Source organism: Pleuronectes platessa, chromosome 1, assembly GCF_947347685.1.
Source record: "Pleuronectes platessa chromosome 1, fPlePla1.1, whole genome shotgun sequence".
Taxonomy (NCBI): Eukaryota; Metazoa; Chordata; class Actinopteri; order Pleuronectiformes; family Pleuronectidae; genus Pleuronectes; species Pleuronectes platessa.
Genome location: NC_070626.1, coordinates 28,009,769 through 28,028,884, shown reverse-complemented (window position 1 = coordinate 28,028,884; position 19,116 = coordinate 28,009,769). Strand labels below are relative to the sequence as shown.

The 19,116-nt window shown below is 42.0% G+C and overlaps 1 protein-coding gene across 1 annotated transcript in view; it reads right to left on the bottom strand.

The window, feature by feature from the left end:
- Positions 1-286: 286 nt before the first annotated feature.
- tspan4a (tetraspanin 4a) overlaps positions 287-19,116 on the bottom strand; it is a gene marked incomplete in the record, with an annotated part of 93,249 nt that continues 74,419 nt past the window's right edge. The window contains 4 exon segments of the mRNA XM_053428657.1: positions 287-877; positions 4,361-4,444; positions 13,165-13,296; positions 15,331-15,432. Coding sequence (XP_053284632.1) covers positions 809-877; positions 4,361-4,444; positions 13,165-13,296; positions 15,331-15,432 — 387 coding nt within the window.

Below are 19,116 nucleotides of genomic sequence, written 5' to 3'. Positions count from 1 at the left end.
CCAGTAAAAGAGCCACATGCTCTAAAGCCATGAAGCGCTTCTTCATTAGATATATCTAATTAATTAATTAATGCCTGATTAGGAGCCACAAAACATTTTAATGACTCCGCCGTGTCTGAGGGACGATACCGATGCTTTTCACATTCTGGTTCCTGGCAGAACATTCCCCATCACTCCTGTTTGTCATTCATGCTGTCAGACATAATTACAGCAGGATTACACACAAAACCCTTCACTGTCCCCCCCCCCCCCCCTTGAGAAATGACAGGATGACGTGCAGACGCCGTTTAGTCGAGCCAAAAACATTTAATACACACCATCGCAGGAGACATGCACTTGCAGCACTTCACACTCTGCACCTTCCCAATCGGTAGCTCTCAGTTTGAAAGACACATACAAACAAATCGTGAAATAATTTAAATCAAAAACACACATATTAAAAAAAGGGGGGGGGGGGGGGGTTACACACGTTTTGCTTTTATACATGTTCATAATACAGCGTCATAGAATGTATCACAGAAATTAGCTTCTTGTTTGTTTTTTTTTCTCGACACAGAGCAAACCATAGCAAAACAACTCAGGTAGGACACTGACACTGTGCTTGTTGATAGTTAGAGGAGGAGGATCTGTGATCAGGGGGACACCCGGGAGCGAGTGTCACAGAGAGGACGAGTGTTTGAAAAGAAGAGTCTGTCGAGGAGGAGGAGGAGGAGGGAGGAGGAAGAGGAAGGAAGAGGAGGAGGGTAGGGTCCGTGTCTCTCTCAGATGGAGAAACAATCCGAGTGTGCTGGAGGTCAGAGGTCAGTCGCTAGGCGTAAAAAGTTTCTACTTTCACTGCCTGACAGAACATCGTCATGGAGAAGACCAGACCCAGGATCTGCCAAAACACAAGAGAACAGGTCGAGCGTGAACGACTTCAGATGAGCAGCGTCACAGTGAAAAGAAAAACTCCTCTTGTCTCTTTCTCATAATATAAAACTGTGAGAATAAAACTGTGAGAATAAACGTCTCATAGTGTTCAAATTCAAATCCTGATACAGTTACTTCTTGGATAACAATAAGCAGAGCAACCAGACTTTCACATCTGAACATGGTTCCTTTATTAAATACTACACAGCTTGCTTCTTCTCTTCATTATTATTAATAATATAATTTTCATAATATCTCTTTATCATATCTGTGCCCCCCCAAAGGCTTTGTCTGCTGATCAGTGAATCCTCCGGTTTCTTTGATGAGCGTCTCAGCTTTCACTCTTTCTGCTTTTTAAATGTAAAAACTCTGTTGATCATTTCTTTGTTCTAATCTTTTTTTTTTTTAAAAGACCCTGAAAACCCAAAGTCTTTATTAACTTCTTACATTAAGAAGCTGGATGCTGCACGGACATGATACTTTCTGCTGGAGTTGAAACAATCGGGGTAATTTCAAGATTTCTGTATTTGAGTTCTAGTCTCTGTGGCTCAGTGGATAAACAGTGATCGTCTGCCTCACACTGAGGCTCCTGGTTTGAATCCCAGTTAGCATGGTGTCTTTCTTGTGGTTATGTTCATTAGAGACATAGGCTGCCTCTTTTCCATTATCAGCTGGGATTGGCTACTGGGATGGACGGACGGGGCTCTTCTTACTGGTTTTTATCAGACAGGGCTCGGTTGGATCCATTAGCTACACCACGTGTCTTTAGAATGTTGCAGGGGAGCTGGAGCTAATCCCAGCTGACGTTGGGTGAGAGGTGGTGTAAACCCTGGACTGGTCACCAGTGAGTACGGCTGCAGGGTCAGCATATTGAGAAACACTCATATTCATAGGCTGTAGCTCAACGTGACCCTCAGCCCTGTGTTGGACTGGGGGAGGAAGATGTGCCGACACTGGGAGAAATGGAATAGTCCTCGGGCAGAAAGGGCTGCAGCCGACCTGAGAGGTGAACCAGAAAACTTTCTGCTTGGAGGCATCGGTACAAACCCACTGCACCACCATGCCACCTCTCAAATATTAATAATATAATAAACAATTCAGGGTCTTTCAGTGCCATTGATTTCCCCCCTCGACAGTTCTTTACAGTTTGATTTGCTTTCATGTTCTGTTTTATTATCCACGGCCCTTGTTTCTTAAGAGATGAAATGATTAAATGAATAAGAAATAAATGTTCAAACACATAAAACATACATAAAATAAAAATGAAAGAGGAGAGTTACATCTCCTCTCAGGGTGAATGTACAGTATAACTGCATCACTAAGACCACAGGGCTCAAACTCCCTGTTAACTTAATTTCTTTAGATCTTTAGTTTTAGCGAATCTCTAAAACTTTTAATTTGTGCTTTGAATCAGGGAGAGTTGTGTTTTAACAGGTTTACTGTTTTAACAGGTTTACTCTACATGTCACAGATGCTGTTGACAGGATCTCTAACAGCAAACTGTGACACAGGCTTCACACACCCCGTAAACCCAAAAGTTAATTTTTCCCACAACTGGAAAAGATAAGAAGATTTTGCATATTGCATTAATTTTTCGATATCTGTCAACAGATTTTTGCCAGTTTGATGTTCTGATATTTAACTGCTTTGCTTTTCATTTGGCAACACATCTGCTTTTGGTTTAGCTGTGGATTTCTGAGCGTTGTATTACACAATTCTATTCCCTTTTTAAAAAAAACATTTGAAGTTGATGAATATTCTTTTACAGGTGAGTTATTTGGATATATCCCTATGTCCTGTGTATTTCCCTGCAGATCCCATTTGGTTTTCTGCATATCCTCTTCCTGTTTTATTTTGTAATCCATAACATTTCCTGTCTTTGCAGCGGGTTCCTGGTACCTGCTTAGTTTCCTGTCCCTGCTTTTCCCCCTTAGAAACCCCTTCAGATCAACTTCCTGACCTTTCACTCTTTGGATTTCTTTGGTCTTCCTCTCGCCTAGTTGCTGTGTCTGGTCTGACTTCCTTTGTGTGAGTAAAGGCGACTCCTGGTTTATCTAAAAATAACCCAATTCCATAAAAAAAAAAAAAAAAAAAGGCAAATACCTAAAAGCTCATTATGTCTTAAAACTGTACTTAATGTTTCTCTGGTATAAAATGAGCCTGTAGAACATCTGTGCTCACTGTATATTATAATTGCTAATTGCATGTTGTTTGACGACCTGTAGCTGCCGTGCTAATTAGTCTCTGATGTGTGTATGTGTGTGTGTGTGGGGGTCATCTCCCATGTGGCACCGACGGCATCACATGAGCATTTTTGTTCTGTTGTTTCCTCGAGTTTAGTTGCGGTGACAAACATAATAGCTCTCAGCCCTGTGATTGGCTCGTGACCCAGTGCTGCATCTTTAGCTTTTAAATCAGGGGCCATTAAGAGGCCGCAATTCACACACAGGGACCAATTATGTGTCCTGCATCCATGCACCTCATTGTGTGAAGCGCACACATCGGAGTCATTCCCTGTTCACTGTCTGAGCAAAGACACACATCGTTGAGTCTATTTTGAAAAGTCCCACCCCCCCGCCATGCTCAGAGGATAAATGAATGTACTTGTACCTGATGAATGCACTCTGAGCTGTTCTAATATCCTCGAGTGGTTATCTCTAAATGTGCCTGTATGTTTTTCATGCATTTATCATTTTCTCTGTATTTCAACTTTCTGGCAGCTTCAGTTTGTTAAATTGACCATTGAACAGGAAGTCGGACTTGAAGCCGGATTTGTGCACATGAGCAATTCCATCAGATAAAAAGCTGTGAATCTGAGTCGAAACTCATTCAGAGAGGGTTTGGCAACATAAAGGCTCCAGAGTCGATTCCTCAAACTTAGTATTGATTCTACTTGATGTGCAGAATGTGGGAATGTGTTTTTCTTTCAGAAGTAACAGACGTCTGCTATTTTCCATCTTTGTCTAAACACAAACAATCACTGTATAACTCGTCTGTGCTGTGGAATCATCACAGATGTTTGAGATAATTCTGCCAGTGATTGTTTCTGCTTTTCATTGTGTAGGGTTTTAAGAAGGGGCGGGGGGGGAGCGAGAGAGACTCTTTAACCAGTGACTAGAAATGAGCCCCCGGCCTCACAGCAGCCCGGTGTGATCGATGCAGCAGTTCTCTCTCCTCGCCGATTGTGGAAGCGCGTCACGTACGACTCGGCTGGAGAGGAAATAAAAGTATTTTATGGACAGTGGGACTGTGTGGTCCTCAGTGGCAGCATGGGGGGGGGGGTGTAATACGTGCGCCCCCTCCCCGCTGACCACACGAGTCCTGAACCCGCCGCTTAATGCAAAGCGTCGGGTTTATTTATCACAAAGTAAGAGCCTGTAGATATAAAAGAAGTGAGTTAATGACTGCGTGGAAAAAAAAATAACTCATTCAACTTAAAAGCTGTAATTACCTGAGTAAGTGCCGTGCATAGAGCAAAGATCCAAAGGGCCACCAGGTTCTCATTAAGCCAGTCCTTCACGCGCTCGTAGCACGGCTGTGGAGACACACACACACACACATCAGCTTAACAAGTGTAATGCACAACTCTGTCCAGTGTTTAAACAACAAGGTGTCTACAGGTTTAGGACTTTTTCTATAATTTCAGAAATCTGTGGAATGCATCTCTGAAGAAACACAAGCATCTCCCCAGCTTCACACTTGGCACGTGTGTTGTGTGTCGCCCAAGGAAGTGCAGTGTTGAATTGTGTGCGACTTTGGACACGTGATGAGTTCAGTCTTAATATACAGGCAGGTATCCAGCGCTGTGCAGCACCCGGGGCTGGGAATCATCAGTGCAAGCGATGTTGTTAATCACCATAACGGCGCTTCCACAATAATGGCAATAACTTCCCGGAACCTTCTTCCTGCAGCAGGTCTGTACTCACTGCAGTTCAATGACCGCCGGTCACTTTCACCACCACAGGACAGATAAACAGATCCCAACAGGCAGGTTTAGAAGAGACACTGCTCTGGCAATGAACTCATTTTAAGACCTTTGTTAAGAATGACATCAGAGACACAGAAATACTTCCCTATAATTAAAGATGAGATGTGTCGTAGAGATTTACCCTCGGTAGAGATCTAGATTATGTCCCACAGCCAGAACAAGAGTACTGAGATAAACTCTGACTGAGGTGTTTAGCAGTTACATTTTATGTTTAAAATAATATTTAAACTGGTTCTCAGTGAATCAGCAGCTGGGAAAACACGTTGGACGTGCTAAAATCTGTATCGCTGAGAAAGACCTAGATTTATGACAAAGTATGCAAAAATATTTCTTTTACCCTTTAAAATGGGTTTTATAGTATAAGAAGTACCTCAATGAATGTGAATGACCTAATTTTAAATGTAATATTTTAACCCATTCAATATTTCTCAAGGCCTGAAATTCAGATTATTAAATTTTCCCTTTTTAAGAGGCAGCCTTGGACAGAATGTACCAACTTCCCAGTGAGGCTTCTCTGCCAGTGTTCAGAAACTGGGATGGAACAAGTGGCATCATCTGTACTGTCTTCTCCTCCTCCTCGTGAACTTATGTTCTTGGGGAGAAACTTTCTCAGAATTCGATCGTGTACTCACCGTCCTCGTTTCCCTTTAAGCCGAAATAAACACGTAAATAAAGTGAATCCGAGAACAACACAAGCACCGGAGGCTCCACTTAGACATGAGAATAAACTGAATATTTCATATCCGACATGGTTTGAATTCTCCACAAAGTTGCAGCTTCCACATTGTTTTTGCCACCATTTTTATCACCTGGAGAACATTTTCACATCTCCTGTGACACTCTGGGAGAGTTCTGTGGGCCACGCTGTGCGCCGCAGGCCTGGAGAAGAGGGAGGTAATTATTATTAAGAGCCAGAAGAGAGCGGCGGGTCAAAGATGTAAGCGAGTGATGAAAAGCCGCTGAATCCTGAAAGGAGACGACTCGCTTTCAACGAGCAGCGTGGAGCTGACATTCCGTTTGACACCTCCACCTCTTCAGAGTTGAAGGAAGATAAAAACAAATGTGTGCTGAATTCATTACGCGAGTTTCTACTGGAGAAAAGACAGACTGACATATTGTAATAACAACATAACACGCTGCAGTGCTGTGAGGATTAAATTATTCAGTTCTGCACACATGCGTTCCTTCCACATTGTATTTTCTAAATTCTCCCTCGAATCAGAATCTGAGTCAGGAAAACCAAACACACGAGTCTGCATTTCACGGCTGTTTGAAACATCCGGGCAACGAAAAACATATATTTTCTTTTTTGCCCAAGGTGAAATAATTCCAGGCTGGATCGATATGGAAGGTCATGCCAAATTTAGGACGGCTCCGTGGTTATTTATGAAGCCGCCGCCCGAGTGCAACGCTCCTGGACCACAGAGCTGCATCGGGAAGTATAATAATTCAGATTTTTCTTATTTGACGTCCGCTGCCATAAAACCAGGGGGGGGGGGGGGAAACTGCCCGACCAGTTCCACAGCACAGGAACAGTGGAAACATTAAAACACAAGGGCGGCTGGGGAACACCGTAATCTGAGCTTCAATCAGGAACATAACCAGGAATACTATTGATCACCAGTATAAGATATTTATGTATGTAAAAATATGTGCATTATGCTAATATATGCTATAGTGCTGGATATAAACCAGCCAGGTGGTTACTGCAGATAAACTCTGTGGTAAATCTTGTCTGTTGTTTGAATAACCAGATCGTTGAGGAGCAGATTGGAGAAGTTGTTCAAGATATTTTTATAATAACAAATTTAATAGATGAGATGAAACTTTTAAATGGATGTAATATTCTGATATAAACTCCTTTTTTAAACAAGAGTCTGAATGAGGCACGACCTTGAAAACAGCCCTTTCTGATTATCTGAATAAAGTCATACTAGGAATCAGAAATACTAGGGATCAGAAATAATATAATTTATACATGTGAAGTATTCGGACCTCACTCACATTATGTAGACATGTGTATTTCAGACTCACATTATAACCTCCTATTGGAGATTTTTAAGTAATCGTCATGTCCTCTAGTTTGAGTAGAAGTAGGATGTTATAGGGACATGAGTCATAATCAGATTTTGCTCTGTAACATGGAAACTGGAACATCTCTCTCTCTCTCCTCTCTTCTCTCCACCCTCCTCTCCCCATTTCTCTCCGCTCAGCCCAACCCAACTCAGTTTCTCTGCAGTAACCATAGTCTCAAACCTACAATGGAAAGTACCTTGAGATAATGTATGCTAGGATTTGGTGCTGTGCAAATAAAGTTTAATTGAATTTTCTATTAGAAACCCGTGTAAAATCATAATCAAATCGATATTGCTTTCAGAATAAGGTCAAAAGTGGTAATTTCATGCAGTGAACTCAGGTTGTTTAAGCATTTGAATAGTATTAATTGTGTCATTTAACCATCAACGGCCCGAGCAGTTATCAAAGTACCCTAGAAACGAGTCGTGTTTACAGAAGTAGTACTCAAGTGGAATCACACGAGGTCTTCGAGCGTTCGAAGGCTTTGAAACTGGGAGTTCTGTGTGTTTGTGTACACATCAAAACTATAAGTGTGTCCTTTTGTGTGTGTTTCTTTTTGCTATGAATGAGAGCGTGGAGACAGATTTCCTTTCACGGCTCATGTGAACAATCTCCTTCCCACGTGAAGAACAACAAGAATCTAACGCAAAGGTCAAGTAGCAGGTTTTATTCCACAAAAACTAAAAGAAAAAAAGTTATATTATTTATTTGTAGCACACGTAGCTGCCTTGAAGAGGTCGAACCACACAGACCTGTCTACAGCCTCATTTAGAAATAACTGAATCTAATTAAAAAAGTTTAAAAAAACATATTTGAAAAAGCTGGCGTTATTGGAAGAGATGCTTCAGTTCCAGCTGCGGTGATAGAATCCTTGATCTGAAGGTCTGACGGTGTTAAAATACAAAAACTAGTCAGTTCAATTTGTCAAATTAAAGTGGCTGAAGGAATTCAAAGGTCTACGAGACAACTACCAAGCTGAAAGAGGAAAATATCCATTCTGAAAACCTTTTATAATAGTTTTTTGTGAAGGCACGTTTCAGGAAAAGTGATGAAAAGACATTTAAAAAGCTTGTCTTTCATTTTCTAAAAGCAAAGCAGCTGCAGTTTGGCCTTTAGAGCGCAGCAGGACGAGCGTATTTCAAGATGAGCGTCTGTCGGCTCCCCGGTCTACAGCCCTGAAACTGATGGCTTCATATTCGGGATCTGCCCTTTGCAAATGGAAATTAATGAAGATTTACTTTATTTACTTAACTGAGGAATGAGATTTAGAATAAATGTGCTGTCAAAAAGCTCTGAATGTACAAAACAGTCTCTCAATCGCCAAACTTCATATTAGGCTTTGCACTGGGGCTTTATGAGTCTATAACTCAAAGAGCAAAACGTAAGGCCTTCAAAATCCTTACATACGTTAAAGTAATACTAAGTCTCACATGGAGGTGTCTCTTAGTCATGTTGAAGGTCTTTTTAACACAACTTCCACTTGTCTAAAGGGGACATATTATGAAAATTCCACTTTTGTAGTGCTTCTATACGTTAATTTGGGTATCTGGCGTGTCTACCGTCCCCAAAACATCCCGAAAAAAACAACTCCCGCGATTTGTTGTGGTTCCTCTATTTCAGAAACAATACGCTAGAGTGCGTTGAATGGGATTACGACCGAAAAATACGTCATGGTCACACCATGCCCATGTAGGGAGTCTCGCTACATGGCCTTGGACGAGCGAGCTAACGCTAGCATTAGCTCGCAAGCTAACGCTAGCCGGGCTCCACAGGCCCGTTTAGCTCTCGAGCTAACGCTAGCCGGTGGTAAAATTGGCATAATATGTCCCCTTTAAGTGTTGTTAAGAGGATAAACTATTGTTACCCAATTTTTCTATAGTTTGCGCTATGACGTTTTGTTTTGAGGGTTTTTATCTACATCCTTATCTCAAATTATTTAGAGGTTTAACATAGAGACTCTGATATTCTTTCATATCAGTTGTACCAACGCTGACACAGGTCTAACATTGACGTTTTAAAAAGGTTTTCAATTGAACTTGTCAAAACCTGTGGAAAACCTCTAATATTTAATCAAACTATGTTAAAAAAACAGAATTGTAATGGACCAATCTCCTCACAGGGTCCTTTTAGTGCTAATGGAATTTTAAACTAAACTTTTTTTTGTTTTTGTTTCACAGAAAAAAAAGAAGCTGGGAAATGAAACATTTAAAATGCATCTACTGATGAAGCTATAAAGACGAAGCTCCCAAACGGCCCATGTGGTTTCCCAGCTGCTGCTGATTCTATTTCAAGATATAACTCTAAACAAAAGCTGATGCACGTTAATACGAGCCAAACATTTTTAATAAAACGCAAAATGACATCCGTTCACACAGGAGGTAAAAAGATTAACGATGCATTTGATCGGAGGCTTTGATCTGAGTGCCGCTGACATCTGGAACATCTGATCATTCTGGAGAATACGTTGAAACGTCATCAGAGGCTTCACAGAAATCATTGTAATTCACGGTTCATCATCTCCACTCATTCGGTTAAGTGGCTGAAAAGTGGCCTTTCTCTCCTTAATGATGACGATGACAACTTATAAACTTTGGGATTAGATTCTAATTTGAATCGCTGGCGCCATCACGTTTTATTTTCATCAAGCCCCCGAAAAAATAATGTCTCGATAATGAGCATTAGCAGTTTGCCGAGCTGAACAACAGCTGCTGTGTAGGTCTGATGAGCTACGGGGGGGTTTAAATATTCAACAAGCCAAAGTGGAGCTTCTTTTACAGCTGCACCGATTTAATAGTGATCCAGGGTGCAATATTATTATAGCCTCATCCTGGTGCACTCACAGATTTAGTAAACATCGTTTCCGTGTAGACTCATTTCACCAAAAAAAAACTGGAACTTTCAACATATTCTTGGAATCTGAGGATTTAAAATGATGAGCTGATTTTAAGTACTTATGAGAGTCCATTAAATGAAGTAGGGCCCCATCTTTGTTTCTGAAGAACTCATTCATGATTGAAACAGGTGGTTTAATATGTGATATACGTTAAGTTAGTTCAATTTGTTTTATCTCAATCTTAATATCTTTCCATGTGAAATCATGGAAAGATATACATTTACATATTTAGTACTATCCCCCTTACTGGTGTAACACATTCAACCTGTTGTGGGACTGTAGGTATTTATCTCATCTTATGGAATTCAGTCCCTCTATGTATCTTTGAACTAAGTCTTTGGGAACAGCCATCACTGCGGCTGTGTGGCACCATGAATTAAAAAAGAGAATGGGTCCTGAGTAGGGGAATATTCAAAGTTGGAAACTTTCCATGGGAATTAACGGGGATAAACGGGAATAAACAGGAATTAACGGGAAATGTTGTGGGTAATTTATACTTACTGTATTTACCTTGTCATATACAGACATACATATAAACATTTGTTTTGTCATAGGCTGATTTGAGCCCTGAGGAAACTTTGGGTACTTGACTTTATGCTTCTGGATCTGTGTCATTCTTATCATAGGTCTTTGCATCGTATTTGCAAATGTACACAGCCTTTCCTTCTACATTGGCTGGGGTGAAATGTCTCCACACATGAGATAGTGCACGTGGAATTGTTCTGTAGAATAAGATGAGACAAAAGCTTGTAAAAAATGCAATACCAGAGATATAAATAGTTGGCCAAACATTTGCAACGCTAGCCCAGAGGGATCCACCTGGAAACCTCACCAGGTTAAAGGCGTCTTTGACAGACTGAGTCGGAGACACCTGCCACATGTCCCAGTTACAGAAAGGTGTGGTCCACTGCGTCAGAGGCTGATTGAAAAGCTGCAATTTGATGCATCGGCTGCCAAGAGGATGTCATTAGTCAAGATGGCTGATTCTGTCAGATGAAGCAAAGCCTCTGAAACCAGACTGGAATTTGAAAGATGATGTTCTGAGGCTGGGAAGACCACAGTGGTCTCCAGTAGATTTTTTAAGAAAGGGAATTCTGGAGGCGATTCTGTGTTTGTCCATGAGATTTGACTTCTATTTAAAATCTGGACCGGACAAAAAAAAGGTAAATTCCCAGTTTTCTAGGTCTAGTTAAATTAAGTTTGTTGTTTTGTGTTTAAAGTTTTAAGAAAACATGTCGAGGATTTCACACGAGTCACTGTTTGCTTCCAGGGTCACAAGGAAGTGGATTGATTATAAGTACTAAATGAAGGTATAATTTATATGTATTATTTCATCACATTTGAAAACCTCACCAGGGACAAGTTTCACTCTTGCATGTGCAGAATTATCCTTTTGTCGAGCCCATATGACAAACACACACAAATGATGCAGCTTGTCCTCTGTCCCAGTCGGACTGATGCAATCCTCAGCACATCCAGCAACAGTCCTGTTTACACCCAGACACATAAAACAGCTTTCCCCTCATGACTCTAATGATGTTAAACTCTTTATTATTTTGTATCTGGTTTCGGCTGCAGCACAGAAACACGACATGTTGGTTGTCTCCTGTTCATGAGAGTCTAATGAGACGTAAGGAGACCTGGAGTGAACCAACACTGAAGTAAACCTCAGTTGTTTGATTAGTTGCATCTTAATCTCATTTAATGACTCAAAGGGATAAACAAGCAGCTCGCTGGACCGCAACAAATACAAAAACACAACACTGATTATACATGAGGTGAACAATGGTAACAACGGCAGTCAACTCCCAGTGGACAGAGGTCATGGGTCACTATCAGTCATTATGAATTAGTAATGTCTCCATGGATCGTGCTGGTTGTTGAGGTCCCGGGGGCAAAGCAGCTAAGGTCCACGTGAGATAACGGGAATAACACAGTGAAATGATTCGGCCGCTGAGAGAAGGATTTTGTTTGTTTTACAGCTGATCAACTTAACTTCATTATGAGTGGGAGTAATATGTAAGAAATAAGATGCACCATGTTGACTGCAACTGTTTATGTCCCATTTTCTATATCAAATACTCACTGTTTAACCCTCATTATGAGTGGCGAGGGTCCTTGGATAGCTCCATAGAAGGTCGGCTAGTTTCCCTGCTTCCATCGCTGTTCTTTTCAATAGGCACGTGATCGGGTAATTTTCACCCTTGTTTGTGTTATAGGGTAATTTTTTTTTAATATATGATATAAGTTGTAAATGATTCAGGGAGACTGTGCCTTCACCGGACATGTCCCAGGAACGGCTGGACTGAAGAACAAGTTCCCAGTTCTATTATTTTTATTTTTTTGTGGAATTTTTCTTTAACGGCTCCCTTATTTTTCAATAATTTTAGAGCCTTTTTATTGGTTCCCCCCACGATACCTTTTTTTTGCGTTTTATGAGATGTTGTATCGGGGAATATAAAAGAAGAGTACTTCAAATTGCCTTGTATTGTTGTACATTAATATATTTTGATGAGAAGAATTCTTATCGGATATATTATATCGGATGAAATTTACCCGACCTTAGTGATGGTGTAACCAATTGTACGTTAGTGTTCTAGGGTTAATAAACACGACCTACCTGCATATTTGTGTTTAAAGGATCAGTGCTGTTTCAGTCTACATACCTTTTATTCCAGACTCATATATGAGGTTACAATGGTGATTAACTTAATCAGTTAAAATTCTGGTCCAAGTGATAACCGGTCATAATTTGAGGAAATTCCCCAAAAGATAAGTGAACATTTGTGCCAAATTTAAAGACATTTTCTTAAGGTGATCTTAGAGGCGGTGGTCTAGTGGCAGAAACTTGGACTATGGGCAGAGAAGGTCTCTGGTTCGTCTCTGGTTCGACTCCACGGAGAGACAACAAAAGACGAACCTGGATTGATCTGTCCAAAAATCCAAGAGTCTCTCTACCCTGTCTAGTGCCCCTGAGCAAGGCACCTTACTCCCCCAACATCTGCTCCCCGAGCGCCGTACATGGCTGCTCACTGCTCTGTGTGTCCTGCACCAGATGGGTCAAAAGCAGAGATTAAATTTCCCTACCTGCATGAGTATGACTGTGCATGTGCTTGGGACAAATAAAATGCATCTTAAGATATTGTTTTCCAAGAATTGGGATGGATGGATAACCTGAAAACAACATGTCACTAACAAAAAAACAATCGGTGCAAAGCGACCCACAAACAATTCATTCTCATTTCAAATCAGTTTTTCCTTCTCACTGGAGGAAACAGTTTGATTTACTGGAACTCACCGCCGTCCACCAGGTTCCCGGGTTATCCAGGCCACAGTTGTCGCTGTACTCCAGGCAGCAGGAGTCGGGCACCCGGCTGGTGTTGTACACCTCGAACCAGTCGGTGTGGTTGGTGACTCCGCAGCAACGAAACTGTGCCGGAGAGAAACAGGAGCGAAGAGAGCGAGGCCTTTTTATTCATCATGAAACCCTATTGCATGGAAACGATTTACTGGCAAGAATAATTCACATGTGCTGAACGCGGAAAACACTTCATCTCTCCGGTATTGAGCTACGACCCCGTTCTGTACAATTCTCATCTCGTCCATCTCGAAGCCCTAAAATCATTTTCCAACTCGCCTGCTTCTTTTTATCTACATCTCCCCCCCCCCCCCCCCCCCCCTGTGATTGGTATGGATTTCTTATAAGGGATCATGGCTCTCCCCACAGTTCAATTCATCAGTGTACCTCATGAAAAGATAAAGTGCCCCCAAGGTTTTTGTTCATTCAGTTGACTCCACACAGGAACAATGGTGCCTCCGCTGCGCCACCACGCCGCTCCGTGCACAGACTCGGGAATCGGTTCATTTGGAAACCGGCCCCGGCCACTTACACAATGCATCAAATTAGTAATTTATCACAAGCGGCAGCAGAATTCAAATTCAGACGGCATCTGAGGTAACGTATAGTTTTCAAGTTGCAAAACAGGCGGGGGGGAAGGGGGAAGGGGGGGGGGGGCTGAACTCTGGAAACAGGGAAACGTCATCAACCCTCGATGCTTTTCCGAATTAGCATTTGACCACTTCTGGATGATTTTACCACCTCCCCCTCATGTATGTAGAACCCTCCTCTTTTCCATAAGTGGCCGTTCACGCTGTTCAGGCTGAACTCCGCTCCGGGGACATCTGTTGTGTACATTATCTATTCAGTGACTCAGCGAGTTTGAAGGAGGCTCCGGAGGGAGGACAGTGACCGACTGAGAGCTGCCTTTTTAATGGTCTGCATTTCGGCCAGACTGGGACTTTATGGCGCCCCATACATTCACACCGAGGACTGATGTGACCTGGAGAGACGTGCACGTACATGCACGCTCGCACACACACATTTTTTTTTTTATATCGGTGGCTCCGTTCATTCAGATCCTCCTCTCAGCATCATTCAGTACAAAAGGAACAACTCGGCACATTATCACACACACACAATCTGACACGCACACATTAGCATATATTAGTTGCATAGCAATACATTCCCCTGTCATCACTTCATGACTTTTTAGTCATGCTGACATGGGCACACACACACACACACAGGCACACAATCCTGCACTACATCCGTACATGCACACATGCCAGAGCCGAGCATCCAGCATGCACCGCACATTAGCTAATGGAACAAAAGTAGCAGCTGTAACACTGGTGACGTGCGGCTGCGGCTCCAGAGCCCTGAAGTCTCCACGCTATCATCCCACGTGTCCCGGAGGCATCCCCCCCCCCCCCCCCCCTCCCCGTCAAATCCCTAATTCCAAATCTTGGTTTCTCACATTGTGTTTTTCTTTGCATTGGTGTATATATATATTTAAATATGACTCAGGAAACTGCACATCAAAGTGAGAGCTGGAAACAAAGATTACCTCGGAGAGTCTGTGATGTTTGCATTAATCTGTCTGACAGCGTTTCACCACAGTGTTCAGACTGAAGCAGCTCCGGGTGCTTGTTACTGTCGGTGGAGACGGGTTTTGTTGCCATTTTCTTTCAGATTTGTCAGTTTTTTAGTTTTTTTTATCAGCCTGCTTATAAAAGTCTCCATCCCATTAACTATAAAACAAAAGGATTTCCAGCGTTTTATTCCACTTTTACACAAATTGGAGTATTGAAATGGCCTTTCAACGGCTGGCTACTCCCTCGTAATTTGATATGAAACTTTGCCAATCGCAGAAGTGTGCGATGAATAATGCACTCGACACATTGTGTATCTGCTCGGGACAAAGTGTCCTGCATCACTACACCTGCTAAATGGCCCTGATCTTAATATTGAATGGGCTGAGAGTTTTTTTTTTAAAGCATCACCTCAGTTAAGTTTGACTGGGAAATGGACATTTCCAGAATTTATGTTTGGACAAATCTTCCAAGTTTTAGATCTGCCCAAATAGCCCCCCCCCCCCCCCGCTGCTGTGATCTGGTGTCTCACATCAGTCTGTACGATCATCCAGGCGTTGGTCAGGCCCACGTTGCCCTCCGTGCCGAAGAGCTGGAGGCCTTTCTTCAGATCCCTCTGGGCGTAGTGATCAATCTGGGAAAACAAGCGAAACAGGATAATGAATTCCACTTGTGCGTGAGTGAGGTTGAGTGAAGTGCGATCGAGCAGCTTTTCCATTTTCATTAGAGGATAACAAATTCCATTTGATCTGAGGCTAGACGAAAATAATCACATTTCTTCTGAGAAAAAGCTGTAGAAAGTGAACCATCTGATAGAATATGTTTTATTATATTCGTCTCTTATTATACTGGAACATGTTTATGTGCTCTAACGATGAACCAGTGTTCCATATGATATACGCTGGTCCATCAATCCATCAAACTTCATTTATATAGCTCCTTTCAAACAAATCATTCGCTTTCAAAGTGTAAAAGATAACAAAGTAAATGAAAATAAAATAACACGGTTAGAGAAGAAGAGAACAAACTCAAATACAACTTTTTTAATTTGTTTTTGAAGGTTCCAGAATCCCGGCTCCGTCTCAGCAGTCAAGACAATAAACCTCCAAATATAACTCAATAGATATAATAACCCAAATTAAGGATGATCAGAGAGACTTCAATATATGTGCAGAAACTAATATAACTTAATGAAATCTTGCAGCTTGGGGATATTTTATTGCCGTGTGTTCATTATATTGATTGCACATTTTAGGATTCTCGCACTGTGTATGTTTTTATTTACTTGTTTACTGCATTTATTTGATTTTCACGGTCAGAGGACAAACCACAGGAGCAGCACACAACACCGTAAACCTTTTATCGCTCAGTAGAAGTTGAGACCTCACCGCACACGCAGGGAGACTCCAGTCTGTGCCGCTGCTTCTGCTCGGCTCATACTTCCTCAAGCGTCCTCCCCATTAAGGCATTAGGACTAATAAATAGAGGTCAACAGTGGGAACGATCCACTCGGGCTGAACTACAAGTGACTGAATTGGCTTTTTACCGAACCGACACGCTGCACGCCGGCGGGTGGCGTTCGGTAAACAGGCCAGATGCAGATGCATGTGGGTTTAGTGTGGAAGCTCTGGTTCAGCAGTGGGAATCTAAACAAACAAGATAAAAGCATTTAACAAACCCGGCTTTTTTTTTCCCCCCCCCCGGTAAGCTTTGAGTCGGTGAGCGTGGGGACAGTCACGAAGATAAACACACCACGGCCTCGGAAGTTAATGAATCTAACAACGATAAGGACGTGATCGCAGAGCAGCTGATGGACTCCGGACACACACTCTTCTTCTGGTCTCTCCGTCGTTGTGGAGACACTCATTGACGTAATGATTCTGTTGTCCCTTACCTTAACCTCACACCTCAAACAGACCTAAGCTTTATTTAACCCTTAAAGCAAGACAGCCTTTTTAAGGACCAGTAAAAATGTCCTCACAGCGTCAAAATGTCCTCACAGCTTCAAAAGGTCCTCACAGTTTCCAAATATCTTCACAACGTCAAAGTGTCCATAGCATCTGAATGTCCTCACACTAAAATGTCTTCACAGCGTCAAAATGTCCTCACAGTTTCCAAATATCTTCACAACGTCAAAGTGTCCATAGCATCTGAATGTCCTCACACTAAAATGTCTTCACAGCGTCAAAATGTCCTCACAGTTTCCAAATATCTTCACAACGTCAAAGTGTCCCTAGCATCTGAATGTCCTCACACTAAAATGACCTCACAGCGTCAAAATGTCTTCACAGCATCACAATGACCTCACAGCGCCAAAAGTATCACAGCGTCAAAATGTCCCCCGAACCAAATTTGTCCCTCACAAACTATAGAAAGTCAAGTTAACACACATGATGTCTTTAAAACAGCCATCCTGTTTTCACAACAATGGTAAGAAACCAAAATTTCCCCTCAGAACTACAGAGTAAACACACAAACACACACACACAGCTTACAATTGTGTATCTATGACTTCAGAGGACATTACATTGACTCACTCACGTCCTGACTCACTTCATAATTCTTTTACCCCGAGCTGAACCTCTGAACATGTCTTCACCTTTAAAACATAAAGATTCACATCAGGAGAACTTGGTTTGTGTCCTCATGATGTCCCCGAGTAAACAGCGTCAGGTCCTCCGACACGACTCGTGTGTGTGGAGAACACTTGTCTCCCCAGGGAGAGCAGTCGTCCTTGTTTACACGTTGAGATGGTCAATCTCATCAGACGTCCATCGTATTGATCTGACCTTTCTCTCTCCTCCTCCTCTGCAGCAGCTCTCCAGCCTGTGAGCTGCTGCAGGCGACAAAACCAACCTCCCACTTCATGCACCCAAACAACCAGTCCTTCCTTCATTTGCCTTAATACAATATATATTTTTTTGACATGACTTTAAATGTGTAAGAGGAATGAACAGTTGTGACCCGACACAACCTCCTTGCAAATCTTTGCGCAGTGAAATCTGACATTTCCACGGAACAAATGTGGTTTTAACTCGGCGGTAAAACGGATGATTAATCAAGTCCTCTACTTCACCCAGAGCCGAGCACATGCCCTTCACACACCAGAGTGCATTAACACACACACACACACACACACACACGCACACACACATACACACACACACACACACACACACACACACACACACACACACATACAAAGCACTTGCCCGGGCTGCTGATCCTTGCTTCACATATTTAATGTTGAATCATTGTGGATATACTGGAAACAGACGCAGCGGCAGAGTTGAAGAAGAGTCTACATTCCAACACCCCCCCCCCCCCCCCCCCCCCCCCCCACGTCATTGCAGGATTTTACTACTTAAAAAACTTTGCAAATGTTTCATGAGAGGAGAGTGCATCTGGCACTTAGCTGGGACTAAATGCTCTTAACGACATTCAAAACACATTTTTGAAAAAATATTTATATAACTTCATCTTATTTATTTCTTTACTTTTTAAGTCTAAAGTAAAACAGCAGGTGAAACTTGTTATTTTACATTTACAACATGTTGTAAAGATTTGATTTACACAAAAATCGACCAACCCTGTCTCCAGAGCAAAACGGTTTGATTTACAGCAGAACACAATTTAAAGGAACCAGACCAGATTAATATTCTCCATAAATATTCTCTATAAATATTGTAAATCAACTTATTATGCATCGTCAGTAAACTATTACTTGACATTTTCTGGCAATATCCGATCTATCTGTCCAACGTTAACTTCTAGTGATTGCAGCTGTAATACATTATTATTGAGTTGCTATTAAATATTTATTTCTTACAATTTATGTTGATGTTCAGGGATCCACAGCACTCGTGATCAAAATCAAGGTCTGATTTTAATTTGCAGATTTAGTTCACAGGGATTTCAGTCCCTTGTTAATTCACATTCATGTCTCCCTGACCTCAACCCTATGGATTTTCTAACATTAAAATACACACAGACGAGACTGTGGATGAAAACCAGGGTGTGTAACACGATGATAGATATAGTGGAGCTTCTCTATTGGACACATGTATCTCCACCTTGGCTCAAGTCACCAAACCATCGTTGTTTCTTCTCCATCTGGCTCCAAGAAAGTCAAAGTGCCCTCGTGCAGAGATGTTACATCTTCCTCCAGCTTCCCAACTCAACCCTCGGGTCCTATGAATATTGCAAAAGAAGGGGGCGTAGCTTTCTATCACAAATGTAGTGGATTTGCACTGGTTGCCTGTAACTCAAGGGATTGACTCTAATGTTCTCCTCCTGACATACAAGGCTCAGAATGGAC